Here is a 19,266-nt window from a genome sequence, read left to right as displayed (position 1 = left end):
TCCATGAATAGAAACAATAAAAAATACAAGTAAGTATATTAAACCTTGTCTGTAAAAAAAATTGCATAAAAGAGGCAAAACACATCACAAGTGTTACTAGTAACAGCAAAGCATGATGGGAGAGCCTCCTACCATTACCGTTGCTCTCTTCAAGTTAGCATCAGTCAGCTCAGGAATGTGCACCAGAAGTGGTGAGAACACATTTCAAAATAAGAGTACTAACAGGAAGTACAGTGTTAGCTGCCTTAATCTTGCTGGTTTAATTTCATTTGGTAAGTGCGTCTTGTGAAGTGTAAAATGTCTTATCACATTTAATGTACATTTGCTTATTGGTTTCTTTTTGTCCTTTTTTGTGCCCATTTTATGTTCACATACTTGTTCAAATAAACAAAGACCGTGCTCTTGTAAGAGCATTCAATTGTAAATTACTTTTTTTTTCAAAAGCAATATGAATATCGTTGGAGGGAATGCTCATCTATTTTACATTGACACACAAACTGTAAAATTGTGTATGTTCATTCAAATGTGAAGTGGGCCGGTCGGAACCCATGAAACTCCAGGGCTGAAAATGAAAATGAGTCCCAGTGCCGTCGTCATTCTTCAGCCTTGAAATTTGATGTGTGTTCTGAACAGTCACAAAAATGAGAATTTTGTCATCTATAGGTGATTGTGTCAAATTTCCCTCATATCTACTTACATAGACTTTAGATTTACCAAAGTGTGTTAATTCAAGGAAAATGGTTGCAATGGTGAAAATCACAAAACATGCCATAAACACCTTTGGCAGTTCCTCCTCAACGCTGCGCTTGCTAGTGCAATGAATATATATTTAAGTTCATCAACTGTATCATGTATCTGAACTAGAAAATAAGAAAAATAAACTAAATGCGTTCAATTTTTATGATACATGTTAATAGTTTGCAGTATGACGCTTTAAAAAAAATCCCATGAACTATCTGTGTTTCCACCACATTTGCACATTCACCTGTTGGTCTTTGAAATGCGGTGGGGGTATCTTGAAACAATACGACATAAGAAGGATTCATGCTAAATACTTAAAAGTACACATAATGAATATTTTTTAATCAAAAAAGTGTGATGTAAGACAATAAAAATATACTTTCACAATTCTCTGACACTGATCGGGGATTAATCACCCATTTGCAATTAATACACTGTAAAAAGGTAGACTCTGATTCATAACTTGGTGTAAACAGTATGTAAGGGATTGTGTTGTAAATGCATAATCCTTCAAGTGAGTCTGGAAAGCTTTATTCTCTCAATCTGCTAGAGAAGCCACTGCAGAATGCAATGGCCGTATGTATACGGTTCGACTCTGATGGGCGGTGAGTCATGGCGAGCTCCACAACAAAGCATAAAACTGCCGTTAACTAGCAAAAGTGACATCAAAAAGCTAACCCTCATCTGAGGAATTGCAAGACCGTAAGTGTGAAAGGGTATTTCAAGACGTCATGCACAGATCCACTACAGTAATTGACAAGTTTAACTGGGCAACTCGGTGATGAAGTGCTGCCTCTACCAGCGAAAATTCAGTCATAATTACAAATTTCCCCAGCACACGACAGTGTGAAAGAGGGTTTTGGAGTTGGAAGAGCTCCCTCGTGCTCCTGTTAACGCTGTTTTGATGTCTGGGTGCGCCTATACACCTGTGTCAGTCCCTGAGACACTGCAGTTTATTTATACCGCTCCCTCTGTAGCGCTATCTGTCAGTCAACACAATCCCCGCTTTTTTCCCCCCTTCTCTCCGGCAGCTCCGCCGAGAGCGGCAGATGCGGCGGCAGGCAGCTATAGGAGCTATTATAACGCACAACCAATCTCATTAGTGCAAGTGGGGGAAGAATATGGCCCGGCGGATTAGCTGCCGCTCTCATTGCTCAAAGCAACTTAGTAGTGGCGTGTCGCCGGTAATAGTTGTCAATAGCCGGCTGCTGCTTAACAATACATGGAAATTAAGCCGATTGGTCTCAGGACTTGGATGCCGAGGCTGAGAAGGACAACAGCTCGACAACACTTTGTTATCTTACCTTCCCCTGTCCTTACATCAGAGGTGGCAAAACTACTCGCGCTCTGTAGGCCTACTTAAGTAGTGCAGTGTGTTAAAAATAAACTGGTCAAAGAATATACACTGATTCAAGTACACATGCTCCTTAAGTAGAAAAAAAGCCCTCATAATTGCTACCAACTTTATCTGGCATTGGGACCACAATAGAGGGGGCAGGGTGAACAGTGGCTACTTTCCATCCATCCATCCATCCGACAAGTCGTGCTTCCTTCATCAATAGATTATTTTTTTATTTTTTTATTTATTTATTATTTCACCGCTATTTTAGAGTCATCAGTAAAAAAATAAAAATTAAAAAAAATAATAAAAATAAAAAACATTTTTTTTTTTAAATTTTCTTCATTTAGAAATTTAGACAGTTTAGAAGTTTAGACAATGCACGCGCGTGCGCGCACACACACTCGCACACACGCAAGTTTGTTTTACTATCTTTGTGGGGCCATCTCATTGACATAATGTGTTTCCTAGCCCCTTCCCCTAATCCCAACCATCAAAAATCTACCGCAAGACTGGAATTCCGGATATCTGAAATGTTTTTTTTGACCCGGTAAAACTGATACAAATTCTGGTAACACATTAAGCTCTCTAGTTGTTAGACATTAACCAATTCACTGCATGCCCAATTTAAAAGGTATCTTTGACGTCTATAGCCGTCAATGGCAGTGAATGAGTTGCCTTGTGCCGTTTTTGTAATCTCCACGCAATCTTACCTGTGAAGCTGACGTTCAGGATAAAGTCCCGGTAGAGTCTGCGGCCATCCAAGGCCTTCATGCTGTCGCACAGCGTGCTGGTGTTGAAGCAGAGGCTGCGCTGCATATTGTGCAAGGCGTAGGCCATGACGTACACCGCGTTGACCACAAACATGATCTTGGACTCGGGCTCAAAGTTGCTCTTGTCCATGGATAGGTCCTTATCGCACGGGGTAAGCGTAGCTTCCCCTCCGCCGCCGCCCAGCGAGCACTGGAAGCGCTGCTCCCAGAATTCTCTGAACCAGGGATTGCGGAGGTTCGTCTTGGGGTTCAGGCTGAGAAAGTATCGGTTGAACTCTGGCACGTGGTTGGCGGCCAGCTCCAGCGTGATGGCTCCTTCGGCAGTCACCTCGTTGCCCTTGACGATGCTCTCTTGCGCCCCCCAGCCGTCGCTGGCCACCCAGATGAAAGAGGCGTTGAGCCTGGCGGCGGCGGCCAGCAGCTCTCGGGCGTCGTCGCTGCGCAGGAACAGGACGGCCACCCGGGCGTTGGGCTTCTGGAGGAGCTGGCGGATTACGGCTTCGTATGACTTCTTGGCGTTGGAACGTCCCACCTGTATGGATACAAGGATTTGAAGTAAATGTCAAATAAATAAAAAGTCCACCACTACAAAGTAAACAAACCAGGTCAAGCCGAATATTAAAAAGTTTTTTTTCTTCTTTTGATTTATTTAGGACACATTGGCACTTCCCAATGCAATTCTCGGTATCATGATTAATAAACAACAACAACATAAAAGCATCCATATCAATATCGGTATCCATGGTACCAATCTCCATTTGGGTAGGTATCATATCGAAAGGGCCCATCACTAACTTCCATTTAGGGACCAAAGCAATACAAAAGTTCCAAGTGTAAAAGCAGATTTGTATGAACTATCAATATAGCAATAGTGATACCATTAGCTTACCTCTATTTTACTCATCATACTGATATCATTTGTGGTACTGCCCATCACAGTTTTTAGTCTTTCACTTCTGAAAACACAAGCTAAATGAAACCCTACTTGGTATGTCAAAATTAATAGTGCGTTAGTTCCTTTAACAGTACAAATTATTTGAATGACGATTAACAGCCGCTACTTATTTGGAAAGGCCCATACTGGGAGAATTCGGTTCGCGATGCAGCAGAAAGAGTATTTCACAGCTGTTAATATGAAAAGTAAATACACTGTTGCTGTCATCAATGTCCAACATGAAACACTAATGGCATCTAGTATTCAACACAAATCAATATTTCACACTCTTTTTTTACAGCACATCCTTTTAATTTCAAATAACTTTATGGATTACTATGAAATTACTGTATCAATGAACTAAAAGATACAACCATATTTGCACAAGTTCAGCACATTTTTTTCCCTCTTATGTTAATCATTTAATAAAATTATAAAAACATGAAAAATATAGAACAAATATAAAATGTGATTAATCATGAATGAATTATAGAAATGATGCTATTAATCACGATAAAATTTTTTAATCCACTATTAAAAAACATATTGGGATATACCCGTTGGGTTATTGGCCTTTTCATGATCAATAGCGCAGTTTCAGGGCTCTCATCAATGCCGAGTCAAGACTTGCTATATGTTTCAAATAGGGATGGCAGCTAATTATCAGCAATTATTGACCAATTTGACATCATACAGATAAACCAGATAATAAAGAAATCCGCCGGTAATAATAGAAATGCCCCGTCGGTCCATTTGTTGTGGTTGTGGCTCAAGTTGTGCCCCAACTCCTCAACCCCTACTAACTTCTATGGTAGTGTCGCATGTTTGTGACATCATAATGCGCGCGAACTTGTGTTCACAGAAGATGGGCTTTCTTTACTGTCTCCCCAAAATGTTACCCTCACAGTTTTTTTGTTGCATTTTTAAAACATGAAAACATGATTGTTTTGGCAAACTCAAAATGAGTTATTTGAAGCCGAGATATCAATAAAATTTAGCTTCATGGTGCTTTACACGTTTCAATGTATTTGTACATGTTAGTAGGACTCAAAAGTACATTTGTATTCAAGTTAATTTTGCAAACATTTATCGGCTTACTTATCGGTTATCGACATCGGCACTTTCTAAATTATGGGTTTATCTGTATCGGTTGAAAACAGCCTTATCGTGCATCCCTAGTTTCATATCATAATCACATCATATCTTACTTTTTCTGACGTGGCAATGCAGATGTTCCTCATGCGGGCCTCCTGCTCGAAGGCTTCGATACCCGTTTCGCCGTAGTCGCCCTCTGACGCCACCGTGGAGACGTAGGTCCAGTTAAAAAAGCGCAGGATCTCAGCCATGGCCTTGGCCTGGTAGAAATCGGGCGGCACGGTGCGGGCGAAGTAGTCGTAGCGGGTCTTGTCGCTGAGCTTGGCGCTGGTGGATGCGTAGCTTATTTGGGGGATCTGGAAGAGCCTGAGCAGGTTGGCAACCTGGAAGAAGGATAGATGATGGTGACGAGTGACGTCACCTTGATCATTGGCAAGATCTTAAAGATTTTGTGTCACAAGACATAACATTCTATGCTGAACTGATGTTATGGATCAAAAATCTTATTTTACCTACAGTATATAATAGTTACTTTTTCTTTAAAAATATTAAGACTGATTTTATGAAAAACATTATTTCTATGAAAAAGCTGTGAATCACGCTGGCTGGTTGACAATGTTGACTTCGCTATGTGAATGTGCAAGCAGCAGCCCCTGGCAATTCCACGCGATAAAGAAGTTGAGCTAAATAAAACTAGCGTACCTTTCACTTCCTTCTCAGCTCTCTAATACGGCCCAGTGGGAACTAAAACAAAACAAAATAAAAAACCCAAAACATGGAAAACAAACCCTTTGCAGCACAACAGTCACCAGAAAATCCCCCAATGCGTCTTTGTAAGCAATCCTCCTTGTTAGACGATGAGTAAAGACGCTCATACAGAGGAGCTAATTATGATGTGTTTCGCTAATGTCAAAATACATCAAATATGGAATTATTCAGCGCCGTGGACACGTACAAGCACACGCTCTGCTTCTCGCTGCTTTGTATTGGCCAGCACATCCCTGTGTGTGTGTCTATGTGTGTGTGGAGGTTTTTAATTAAGCGCCTTAATGAAAGTTTGATCAAAAATGACTGCTGGCCCGTCGTCCCCTCCCCCCCAAAAAAGGCGAAGCTTGGAGTATAAAACCCATAAAAAATCTTTTAATTAAAGCATTTTCCCGCTTTCAAAGATAAAATGTCAATATATTTGGAAGGTTGCTGCTGACGGCAATTATGCATAATGGCATTCAGTGACGATATGAGTAGGAAGTGTGAAGACACTTACACACACACACACATATATATATACACAGTTCTAAAGTTCTGGGTTTGAATCTCTCCTGTATGGGCAATTTGCATTTTTTCCCATGCTTGGAAGTCCGCCCTTAACCTACCTACCTGGTGGTTCCCTCCCAGTCATCCACTGCGTCTTGTGCTTTTGACCACAAGTTCCGCCTCAGCACGTTTGCCTGTCCCCTTGGCTGTTTGGTGTTTCGCTACATCACCCAAGTGTGAGTTTCCCTGTCCTTCCAGTGTCTCCTTTAATTAACACGCTAGTTACGAAAAATCCTAATCCGGCCATATCTGTGCAACGCGGCCCTCGACTTGATGGGAAAAAAAAAAAGCATAGTGAGCGGAACCCAATTGTTTTAGAAATGTTGCTGAGCTGATTGAAATGTATCGAGTGACTAATGTGGATTGTTAACGATCACTTGCACTAACAGTTCATAGAGGTCTGACTCGTGTATCATATGAGCTATCTGCGGCAGTGGAAGTATCATCACCACACACACAAACAGGCACAGATGGCTGCAAAGACATGTAAACAGCACAATCAAACATGCATAGAGTACATAGGCACAAATAAACACACGGCCATTCTTTGATGGATTCTCCCATCTGCTGTGAGGCGCCACGGAAAAAAAAAAAAGGACAAGGAAGAATACAGTATGCGCCTGCCTAAGTAGAAGATGAATGGATTATGGAAAATATATGGAATATAAATCGTTTCTATTCATGATTATTCTACTTCAATTATCATATAAAGCTCAAGAAAAACACAAACTTCTTTCAGCACATAGTGTTCGTACCATAAACATTTTGCGCATTGTAATTGTGATACATATTTTTTTAATTGCATTTTTTTCAAATATCTTGATTTTTTTTTCATTTTTCAAAGGTTGCTGTATTCTTTTCCCTAAATATATACATGTAACAGTACAATGGCGTATTGAGATATGAATTCAGTTTGTTCCATGCCAGTGCTTGTAACTCTAAATATAAACTCAGCTTTCCTTATTGAAAAGAATGGAAGTGTGATGAATGCATTCCAGTTGCCCCAAAAAAAAAGCAAAAATGTTTGGAATGTGTTTTTTTTGGTGTTTTTTTTAAGGAAAATAGCACTCATAACATACTATTGTACTTTATAAAAAACGAAATGCAATTTAAGTAATTCAACCATTTTTGGCACATTTTTGCTCCAATTCAATGAATGTTGTGCTGCTCCTTCTGGTGTGCATGACTTGGCCACTTGAGGTCAGTTTAACATGAATAATGGATTTAAATCTGTGGTGTCCAAATGCAGTCCTCATGGGCCCCTATTCTGCATGTTTCAATTGTTTCCTTCCTCCAGCATACTCTGTTTCAAATAATCATCTCATAAGAAAGCTCTGGAGAAGCCTGATAATAATCCTGATTATTTGAACCAGGCGTGTTGAAGGAGGGAAACATGCAGGATAGTGGCCCTTGAGGATTGCCTTTGGACACCCCTGCTTTAATTGGAGATGGTCAATCCTCAGTAAGACAGTTGTTCTTCGCAGAAGATAAAGAATATTTTCTTTTTTCTTTTCTTTTGGCAATATCATGATCATTTTGCGCACTGTAATGGTGATATGAACACGCATGCAGACAGTCAAACACACTTTGACGGCTGCTTATGACGGCGTAGGCGGCTTTTAAGCTTTCAAGCTGGCCGTTGATTTAAATGTCAGGGAAGGTCAGAGGCGCATTTCACCATTAGCTGCCCCCAGGAGGAGCCAGTAGAGATATGTTGCAGGAATGTGCTGCCGATATGGGGAAGAAAGAAAGAAAGAAAGAAAGAAAGAAAGAAAGAAAGAAAGAAAGAAAGAAAGAAAGAAAGAAAGAAAGAATAAGTGCAGTGTGGAGAGATGTCGTGTGTGTTTTCTGATTGAAAGGCAAGACGCATGCACGCACGTGCAGTAGCAAGGATACCTGTGCTTTAATTTATTGGTAAAGCGTTGGAAACACACATGATTCAATGGGAAATATGATGAGCCGCAACAAGTCAAGCAATTGACTCCTTAAAACAAGAAAAGAAATGTTATAAAATATAAAAATATTTTACTAACATTGCCATTTTATTAACTATATGGTTGTAATAATGAGTATTTCTTAGTCATATTTAATGCTAGTATTTGTAAAAAATTTGTCCAATACTTTTGTATTTTTATATATATATATTTTAGAATATTTGGTCAAATCTTTTGTCTCAATAATTATGTACTTTTTTGTCATAATATTTGGAGTAATATTTTATATAATAACAACAACAACAATACTATTACAACAACAACTACTACTACTACTACTAATAATAATAATAATAATACTTTTAGCTTTTTGCTCATGTGTGAATAGATCATTTAATATTTTTGTATTTGTCTCAATTTAGTGTAGTACAATATTTCTCAGTTTTTTTTGTCTGCCTTGTGTATTGTTTATAATATTTTTTTGTAGTATTTTACAATGAATTCTATATTTCTTATTAAACCTGGGCTAAAAAGTGGTTACATTTTTGTTTCAACATTTTCCCTTCCCGTCTTCCTTCTCCTATTTTTGTCTCATTCTTTCTTCCCTAAAATTTGTTTACTTGTACTTAATGTTTTCATCCAATATACCCCCTTATACATTATTATATTTTATTTGACATCAAATATTTTGTGTACTTTTTAAATTACATATATTATTGTATTTTTTCCAACACTTTTATCCATATAGTTTTGTAATTGTTATAATTACTTGATTATTTTTTGTCTTATATTTTGATATTTATAAAAACAATTGTAGTTTGATGTTTTTATATTTTGCCCATTTATACCACTGCTGCTGGCAAATCTCTGAAATGTGGGCACACGACTTGAAAACGACTTGAGCAAGAGGAACAGCGCTTGGCTCAAAAAAGGGAGGATTCCCCGCAGCAGACACCGAGCTGGGATGTTCTCACTGGCTGCCCCAGAATGCATGAGGACGATGAGAAGAGGAAGAGAAGGAGGAGGAGGAGGCTGAGGTCAGCACAGAGTCTCCAAATAGCTGGCAGAAAAGCCTCACAATGCACATAACATGGTCGACAAACAAGTAGGCTGTCGGGGGCCAAATGCTTAATCAGCCCTCCGTGTTCTCCATCTCTCGACTCTATCGTAGCAAAAACCTCAAAAGAAATGCAGGATGTGCTCTTGCAAAAATAGAGACGCTTGAAGTACGACATTAAGGGAATAAAGTGCAAATTTTAAGAGGATAAACGTTTATGAGCGAAGACGTTTTATGAGTATAATGAAGAAATTTGAAGAGGAGAAACTCTTAATACGGGCAAAAAAAAGTCTTGATGGGATAATAAACGTATAACCTATGAGAATAGAAAAAAGTATAAAATAGTTTTGAAAGAAGATAGTTGTAGTAAGACAAGAAAAGTTATCATTTTAGTATATAATACAAGATGAGTGTTTTGATGGTACAAATAAAATTTTTTTTTTTACAAACAGAAGAACGACATAACATTACAAAGAAAAAAAAAAGTAATTTTGCCATACTAAAAGCCCTAATATTACAAGAAAAAAATATATTTTATGCTAATAGTCATAATTTTCAAGCACAAGAAAAATGAAAGGAATAAATTTGTAATGCGATGTCTAATGTGAGAATCAATGTCTATTTTTGCAAGGAAAAATGTCTTCTTTCTTCTAATGTTTTCTTATTTCTCATAATTTTGTTTTCAGATTATTATTATTATTTTTACCTTAAGACTCCATTATCAACCGATGCCTTGGCAAGCCTTCAAATTGAGCTTATTCCACAGAATCAATGACCCTGCGTGCATTCAAAGGCAATAACCAACAATTTTCCACATAAAGGAGGAAAATGAGCCCGACAGTCTTTCGTCATTTATCAACCGTCATGCTGGCCAAACACCAACAAACAATCCTGGCGGAGGCTATAAAGATGACAAGTGAAGAGATGAACAGATCAGCCATCACGGCCTTACGGTGAAATTTGGAGCTGAAGCTAAAATGCACGACAAACTTTCCCAGTGAACTTAAATTGACCTTCCCTTAACTTGTGAATGGCCAAATGTTTTGGTACTTTGTGCACAAATAAATATAAATTAAAAACAACAACAACAACAACAACAATAATAATAATAATAATAATAATAATAATAATAATTGTAACTCCGTAACTAACTATACTGAAGTAACCGTACCAAGGCAACTGTGAATGAAACTAAGTCACTGTAACCAAGTGACTAACTGTAGCGGAGTAAGGGTAATAAAAACAAAAAAAGTAATGCAGTAGCTAAAGTAAATAAAAGCAAAAAATCAGGAGATACAACTAGAGAACATCTTAACTTTATTTTGGGTCAATCAGAGGCATTTCAAATGGTGGTTAAATATGACTTGTAAATTCTGAACACAACCACATCCCCAGTTTGTAACAAAATGAGTAATTGTAACTAAGTTAATTACTTTTCTAATATAGGTGCAACTAAGTAATTAGGTAACTGGAACTTAGTAACTAACTGTAACTGAGTAACTGTACCTAGGTAACATTGAATGTAACTAAACAATTGTAACTGAGTCGAGTAACTAAGCGACTGACTGACTCGGCAACTTTAACTGATTAATTGTAACTAAGTAGCCATACTTGTAACTAAATAACTGTAAGTACTTAGTATCTAGGTAACTATGAACGTAACTAAGTAACAGTCACAAAGTGACTAACTGTATCTAGGTAACTGTAAGTGAGCAGCAGGTAAATAACTGTAATCAAGGAGCTATACCTGAAACTAATTAAGTGTAACTGAGCAACAGTAATCATAACTAAGTAACTGCAATAAAGCAACCGAGTAACTAAAGCAAAGTAAACAAAAAACATGTTAGGAAAAGCCTCCTAGAACACCAGAACTTAATTTGGGGTTTATCAGAGAGACTTGAAATACTGGCTGGTGTGTGTTGTAGCAGAAAAGTTGTTTTTGTCTGCCACCTGTGCCACGCAGCGTCCTGCGTTACCTGTATGGAGACGCTGCTGAATGAACCGCCAATGACGCCGGCGATGGCCAGCGGACTGTCGTCCTGCAGCGCGTAAGAGCCGTCCGGACAGATGAACTCAGAGTCGTCCACCTTGGTGAGCGACGCACGCACAAACTCCAGCGCCTGCACGCAACGCACGCACCGTTTGGCACAACGGTGAGCGTTATTATCTTTGGAAAGGCAAACCTTTCATACAACTCTTGCTTTGCATCTTATTTGCATCTTATTAGTGATAATGTCAAACATGGCACAGCAATTAATAATAAAAATAATAATAATAACAACAACAACAACAACAATAATAATAACAATAATAATAATAATAATAACAATAATAATAAGAAGAAGAACAAGAACAAGAACAAGAAGAACAAGAACAAAAATACAACAATACTATTTAAGAAAAATGTTTTAGTACTGGTTATTTGTATTCATGTATTTATTTTAATTCACAGTAATTAAAAAAATGCTGACATACGGTAGCTACTACCCCATATTAATACAACTTTAATTCATTAAAAATTTTTGTACGCCTGTATTCATTATTCATTCATGGGTTTTATTTATGTTGGTTAATGTATTTTTATTTACTCTTAAAACTGCTGTTATGGGTTCCGTTTTAAATGATTTCGAACACATAAAACCCATAATGAATTAATTTTATAATTACAAATAAAATAGAAATAATTAATTTTATTTTTTGTGTTGTATTTTCTTTTAGTTACAAAACTGCCGATGCTATATATATATATATACTATAGCTGTTACTGTATATATATATTTTTTATTTTTTAATATATTTATTTCTTTGTTTATTTTTAGTTCTACAAATACGTGTACAATTCTGTATATATAGTCATCAAAAGTTGCCATTTGTTTACAATTACTTGTTTTTGAATTGCACTGCACTTATTACTTATTCATGCATTTCTTTCAAAAAAAAATGCTGATGTCACAATTTCTATACTATTTTATTATTGCATTTTTACATACAATATACTATGTATTTGTTTAATTTCCATTTGCATGTACAGTATGTATGTATTTATGTACTGTATGTATGTATGTAGCCTATGTATGTATTCTACATCTTAATGTTGACATAAAGTATGTTTGTAAACACCAGGGAGTGTGAGTTTCAGAAAGTGTTGACCACTGCTGACTTGTGTTTGGGTTAGCGAACCTGCTCCAGTGCGTAGGTATCTCGCGAGCATGTGTCCAGGATGTGCACGCCGAGGGAGACGCCGGGCAACAGATCGGGGTCCCGGTTGATGGCGTCGATGGCGAATAGCATGGCCTCCAGTCTCTGGATGCCTCGGTCCTCGTTGATGCGGCCGCACTCCTCCATGCCTCCACCTTTCTCGTGTACGGGGAACAGACCGCCCAGCACCAGGTCGCCTTCCATGCGGATTTCTCTACGGGATGGCGGCGGGTCTCCGACAGACAGCAGCACGCCTCGACACATCATCACCACCACGAGAGCGCGGGCCACCATAATTGAGGTGGGGAGGGGGGCTGGGTGAGGGGGAGTAAGGTTAGGGGAGAGGGGCTAAGGGTGGAATGGTGGGGGTCACTTGGAGTTCCATGAAACGGTCGAGGGGGACAGTTAGAGGAGTGCGTGATGGGGGACACACCGTGAGGACATCAGCCCTGCAGGACAGAAGACAAGTCATCCAGATCAACTACGCAGTGTGAGTACGGACAAATCAACAGACAACAGACTGAATTAAAAAATAAAATGTACGATTAAATCATTCATCGCCATGATCATCATTCATATTCAGCAACTGGAAACCATGTTTTTGGTCAGAACCTGAGCGCTCTGGATAAGTTGCAATTGTTTCCTAATTGTACGTATTTGAATACGTAGATTTCATGAAAAAAGTCACACAAAAACCCATCACTGCTAAATTGCAGTAATATCAGTTGTTGAAAGAATGCCTGTGGGTATTGTTATACAATGTTATCTTTCTGTTAAATGTAGATGCCGTGTTATCTTAAGGTTTATACCACATCGATGCTAATGTTGCATTTGAGGAAAGCGGGAAGTCGTACTTTACTTCTACTTACTTCAAACCAGGAAGTGTGTACGGTAACGCCCCCTGAACTTGGAAATCCCACTTGCGAAGTCGGGGAAAAAAAGTACCCCGACTTGACCGACGGACTACAATGTGACGTCACTCTACAATGGCGACGCCTTTGGAAACACAGACCGTGAATGGTAAAACCCAATTTACTCAAGTAAAAAACTAGACCGCTTTCTTCATAAATATATCAACATAACTTCACGTAACACAACAATTATGACAGTATGTCGCGATCTCCCTGCAAGAAATTTTTTGGTGAACTACTGAACTGTATAGAATGCTTATGAAGTAAGATAAAAGCAATAAATAAAGCAAATTTGCAAGAAGGCAAGTTTGCTGGGGGTCAAAATGTGTTTTGAGGACTGAAATAAAAAAAATAACAATTTATCATTATCTGCCATTTTGGTTGTTTACTTTCACCACGAACGCTTTCAGGTCGGAACTGGGAAAAGCTAACGGGGATAAATCCGACTTGAATGCAGCATCATTTCTTTAGCCTGTCCCCAGTGTTTATCACATTTATGTGTTAGCTTTAACTTGTAGACTTTTGTAAGACAAAGCTAGTCATTGTGTTCAATACACAATATGTAGTTGTCTTTATTTTTTTGTTAGTTCTACAGTTAACTTCAACTGGGAATGGCGATAAACATGTATTAGCCCATTTTCATTAGTCCAATGAACAGTAGCTACCGCTAGCGGTAATAGTGCATTGCTAGCTAAATGCGTTAAAGCGTGTTTGTGGAGCTAAACTAAAATGGTTTCTCTAGATCACATTTTTTATTTTTTTTAACCTATTGTGTAGCGGATGGGTAAGGAACATATCCACTGGTATAAAAGTCTGTAGTCCCTCTCAGAGTACAGAGACAATGTAGCCTACCCCTAAAGGTTCAAGGATGTACTTGATATCAGAGAGTAGAGAGCGATACATCTGCTGCCATGACTAACAGGGATTTGGAATTGTTTGGAGATTGCGCCTTGCTGATCTCCAGTCAGCTATCCTTTAGAGCACACGGTCAACCTTCTTCTTTTTCTTCTTCTTCTTCTTCTGGCTGTGTGTATGTGTGTGTGTGTGCCCCTGGTTGTATCTGGATAAGCCAGCTTAGATGGCTGCTTGATACATGAGACTTCTCATAGCACAAATCAGAAAAGCCGCTCTAATCTGATCTTGCTTGCAACACTTCTTCACTCTCCCCGGCGAGTGTGTGTTCGTGTGTGTGTGTGTGTAACAACAAGGACATCTGATACTACCAAGTTCACGACTCAATCAAAGCTATCGGAGGCAGTGTTTTGGCTGCTGTGTTCAATAATGTGACTTTCACCCTCAGATATTGAACTAAGAAAAAAAAAGAAAAGCACAAATAGGTTTAATCAAGCGGAACACACCAGAAAGCACTTTAAAATGTAAACATTGCTAATCTTTAAAATGAACGTGCCTGTTGACGTTTATGGGGAAACCAGGGCACCGGTAAACACGGGAAAGTTGAGGAAATTAATTTGTCGCAAGAATAATTCTGTGTCATGCAAATGCAAGTACAGCTGTTTCTGTGATGATTGGGGGCGGAGCTAGGACGTTGTGATGAAATAAGGACTATACTCAGTGTTGCCAACTTAGTGACTTTTCCGTCTCCTCCAACAACAATTTATTTTTATTTTTTATTTTTTTTAAAGCAAACTTCTGTGGTGTTATTGGAGCAGGAGTCATTCAGCCTCCGCGTCCAGACTGCAAATGAATCACCCTTGCTCAAAGCCACCACTACACCCAATTTAATCAACCTCCTCCAATAAATCAACCTAAAAATATTACACTGAAATTGTATTCATAGAGGCAGCACTTCGTCACTAAGTAGTCTTCCCACCATATTTTTTCTAGCTTTGTTGAGCTCAGCCTGTTGCATGGCATGAGGCACTGCACACCCCACCTGCTCTGCAAGGCCATCTTTAGTTACCATGACAACCAGGGGTGAAACTATTTGTTGAGGCCTGAGACTAAAAAAAGCATGCGCTGAATTGCGAAGCACATATAGACACGAACAGCACATGTTGTATTTTCACTCTTCGAGGCAGCACTTCATCACCAAGCCTCCTTAGTGCAGTGAAATATGAACGACAAAACATCCTTAACTATATGCTATTTATCCTGCTATTCTAAAAACAGATATACATATCTTTCTAAATATTTTGCTTTTATTTCACCTCAGTGTTATTATTTAAAAAAAATTGTCTTTCTGGAAACCCTCGCACCCTCAATTGACCAGCGGCCACTGCCACCACGTAAAAAGCCAGTTATTTGAGTATTTTGCCGATTAACAGAAGTCACGAAAACACAACGTGGCCGCGTTCGTATGCAAATTAGTCACAATCCATATTTTGGTGAAAGACACATTTTTGGAACTAGGCAGCTCACAAATGATTCACTTGGTTATTTAAGTTGACACTTGATAGGTGGGCAGTCACTCCAGGGACCCAACTACTTGGGTACAAGCAATTACAAAGTGATTTATCCATAATACTTAAAAGAGAAAGTTGTTTCTTGGGCTTTTGTATTCTCTGAAAGTGGTTCTTATCGTGCTTGGGAAGCTTAACAACAGGTCCTTTAATATATCGCAAAGCTGAATTGTGGAATCAATGAGTTGTGGTGCATAAAAGGTCAGAATCAATGAAGGGTCTGGAATCGCTTGAATTGTATCATCCACTTCTGAAAACTGATCATATCGATGTGGCCCAGCTCAACCGTCTGGCCCGCATGGTAATGAGGGCCAAGTGTAAGTGAAACATGAAGGTCGCAATCAGCCCACGGAATCAAAAGGTCACACTTCGTTCTCCTGCCGCACTCCCCCTGCTTGCCTAATACCAGCATTCGGCTGAATCATGCTTTTGATCAGAATCAAATCGAATGGGATTGGTCGCAGCAGCCGTAGTTCGGCAGTGATAATGCTTCAGTGAATAGCAGTAATGCAGGAAGCACAGCGGGACTAGGAACTAGCCTTTCCGCTAATAGCGGAAAAACATGATTGAATAAGTCGCATCACATACAATTTCATATAGAGGCCACAAGATATGTGGCAAGGCACTACTTTTTTTTTTTTCTAAAAGAAGCTCCTAACTCACTTCAACGTGGTTTCTTGGTTATCAAAATGACACGAGATAAATAACAAAGCAAGTTCTGTTAAACTCCCACTCCCTCTCAGCTGAGAATTAGGAAATTTGACTGGAATTTAATAGTTAAATTTGACGGGCCAATTTCTGTCTGAGCAGTTTGCTATCATGCTTGGGGGCATTTTGATGTCACAGTCATGATAGTAAGACACCTGGGAAGTGTGTTAAACATTTAAAAAAATGTACAATATGTCTTCTTTAAACTAAAAATCTACGGGTGAAATGAGTCTCCTCAAGTAATTCGAGTACCTCGGTTAAAAAAATGCTCAAGGCATTTTTTCTTTCTCGGATAAGTAGCCAACATTAACATTTGTAAATGCTATGCATGACAGTCACATGATGTCAAAAGAAGTAAGAAGGCCAACTTCAAAATAAACCTGACCTTACCAAATCATTTATGGACATCAATGCCTTCTCGACATCGTGTCATGGCAAAATGGATGACTTGACTTGACTTGAGGCGCCTGTGCTAGCGACTAGCTGTGCTAGCGACTGGCTGTGCTAGCGGCTGGCTGTGCTAGCGGCTAGCGGTGAGATTCTGATGAAAGCCGTCAGATAACTTTTCAAAGGCAGTATAAAAGACGTAAATGACTCTGAATGAATCACACTTTGATGCTGACAGCTGAAACACTTGGAATTCCTAACCGGCAAAATTGCTACTGTGGTTCTAACGTCTGTCAGAAATGTTGATTATCTAAAAATGAAAAACAGTTGGTTGTTCATTATTAAATGGAAATGTGTGTGTGAATGGGTGAATCTGAGGCTAAAATTGCAAATGAATGAGTTTAAATGGCCTGGGCACTATTTTCTGTTTCTTAAAACGAGGTACTGTACTAGGTGACTTATTTTTGTTTGCCATGTGTATGATTCTTGGTTAAGGTGTAAAAATCAGTATGTGTGTAATTCTGTTGAGTATAAAGTGAACAATAGCAGAGGACGGCAATGACTCACCCTACACATTCATTTATCTATCTATCTATCTATCTATCTATCTATCTATCTATCTATCTATCTATCTATCTATCTATCTATCTATCTATCTATCTATCTATCTATCTATCTATCTATATATATATCTATCTATATATATATATATATATATATATATTATGGGTGTGGCAAAAAATCGATTCTCGCGATTCTCATTTAGTACGATTCAGAATCTATTTTAAATGTCCCAAAATTGATTTTATTTAAATTATTTTATACTGTCTTGCCTTTTTCTGTGTGTGCCTTTATTGGGAGCGCTGTTCATGTTGTACCCGATTTGGCCACTGAGGGGCAGTGTGGTTCCACGGGGTCTAATACACTGTTAAGATGTAGCCACATTTGAGAGTAGAAGGAAAAAGTCCCGATCAAGTTACTCCAATAAAAATAAAAAATTCCAGCGTGGAGCCATTCTTTTGAGTGATAAAAGTGCCGCGAGTAGCGCGCTAATTAGCATTAGCCAGTCAGACTGGAGTAGACCATAATCACCTAATCGAAAATCGATTATCAATCGAATAGCAGACCCAAAAATCGGAATCGAATCGAATCGTGAGACATTCAAAGATTAGATTTTTTTTTTTCTCTCTCCAGTAAGCTATCCCAATACCAAGATAATCGATAGCTGCAGCCTTATAAAAATCATAAAGGTTACTTTGGCCTATAAGCGCAATCTTGAATGTGAATCTAAGTTTGTGTGTGTGGGCAGGGAGGAGGATGAAAGCTTCCCTTTGGATGCAGGCAGCAGAGATTTTTCTTCAGGCGGCTGCCATATCTTTACCACTACTCTGTAATATGACACACACGTAAAGACAAACAGCCGCCCCCACACGCACGCACACACACCTCTGCGGCTTCTCTAAGGAGTTGACCTAAAAGCAGACTATTTCTATGTCTTGCCACCTCCCTCTTCTTCCTCTTCGCTCTTTCTCTCTCTGCTACAGACGTCTGAAATGCTCAGCAAACACCATAAACGAGCGTTTCACAAAGTAGCGAGACGCTAATAAGACATTTGAAGTGCGATTTGTATGACCAAGTCGCTCTCGTCTTCATCTTTTGCCGTCACAAATCCACAGGAGGCGAGCTGACATGCGGTTCGATGATATGCATCCAGCTTTGAGACGCGACAACAGCTCCACTATATGCTTTGTTTTGAACTTTTACGTAAGAGATGTTGAGGTGTTGTTATATAAAAGCAGCTGAGACAGAATGTGCATTCCTCGAAATGGGCCAAGTCGCATCTTCAATTGAGTGTGTGCTTCATTAGATCTTCTTGGAAAATATCCCAAAACACAAGAGCAAAGGCACTAAATTGCAGCACATTTTGTCCCTTCTGTTTTTTTTTTAAATCATTGCAGAACTTGCAGAAGTCATAAGTTGGTGCAGTTTCACCATTGAGCTTCTATTGGCGTTCATAGTGTGACTACTTTCATTTGATAATCCGTCTTTGCCAGCGTTGTATCGTGACGGGCAGAACAATGAAATGCTCCTCCACTAGACGGCAGATATTCCTGCATATCCACCTTTTGCCATTCTTACAAGAAAATAGCTTTGTGTTTAATTAAACAGAAGCAGGTTTCACATTTGTGAGTAAACTGAGTTGAGATCATGATTATTTCAGCATGTTTACATTTCGTGACATATTTCCTGCTTTCCAATCCAAAACTGCACATAACACGGAACATTACTTTGATATGAATTGAGTTATGAGCTTGGTTACATTCACAATTAAATTTGTAAGTCAAGGTAGCCCGGTGCCTTACCTGAATGAAGATGCAACGGAGCAGATGGCTGATTGCAGCTAGCGACATCCCAACACCTATTGAAGACAAACATACAGAACATGAGTAAACCG

At 38.9% G+C, this 19,266-nt stretch overlaps 1 protein-coding gene across 1 annotated transcript in view; it reads right to left on the bottom strand.

Annotated features, from left to right (window-relative positions):
- grm3 (glutamate receptor, metabotropic 3) overlaps window positions 1–19,266 on the bottom strand; it is a 52,481-nt gene that overhangs the window by 21,895 nt on the left and 11,320 nt on the right. The window contains exons 2-6 of the mRNA XM_077568695.1: window positions 19,175–19,230; window positions 12,368–12,834; window positions 11,164–11,307; window positions 4,996–5,265; window positions 2,794–3,385 (exon numbers count right to left, since the gene is read on the bottom strand). Of these exons, the coding sequence (XP_077424821.1) occupies window positions 2,794–3,385; window positions 4,996–5,265; window positions 11,164–11,307; window positions 12,368–12,679 (1,318 nt within the window). The 5' untranslated portion in view covers window positions 12,680–12,834; window positions 19,175–19,230. The remainder of the gene's footprint in view (window positions 1–2,793; window positions 3,386–4,995; window positions 5,266–11,163; window positions 11,308–12,367; window positions 12,835–19,174; window positions 19,231–19,266) is intronic.

The sequence above is a fragment of the Vanacampus margaritifer genome, chromosome 6, assembly GCF_051991255.1.
Source record: "Vanacampus margaritifer isolate UIUO_Vmar chromosome 6, RoL_Vmar_1.0, whole genome shotgun sequence".
Taxonomy (NCBI): Eukaryota; Metazoa; Chordata; class Actinopteri; order Syngnathiformes; family Syngnathidae; genus Vanacampus; species Vanacampus margaritifer.
Note: the sequence above shows the minus strand (reverse complement) of the source record. Positions and strands in the feature narration are given on the sequence as shown.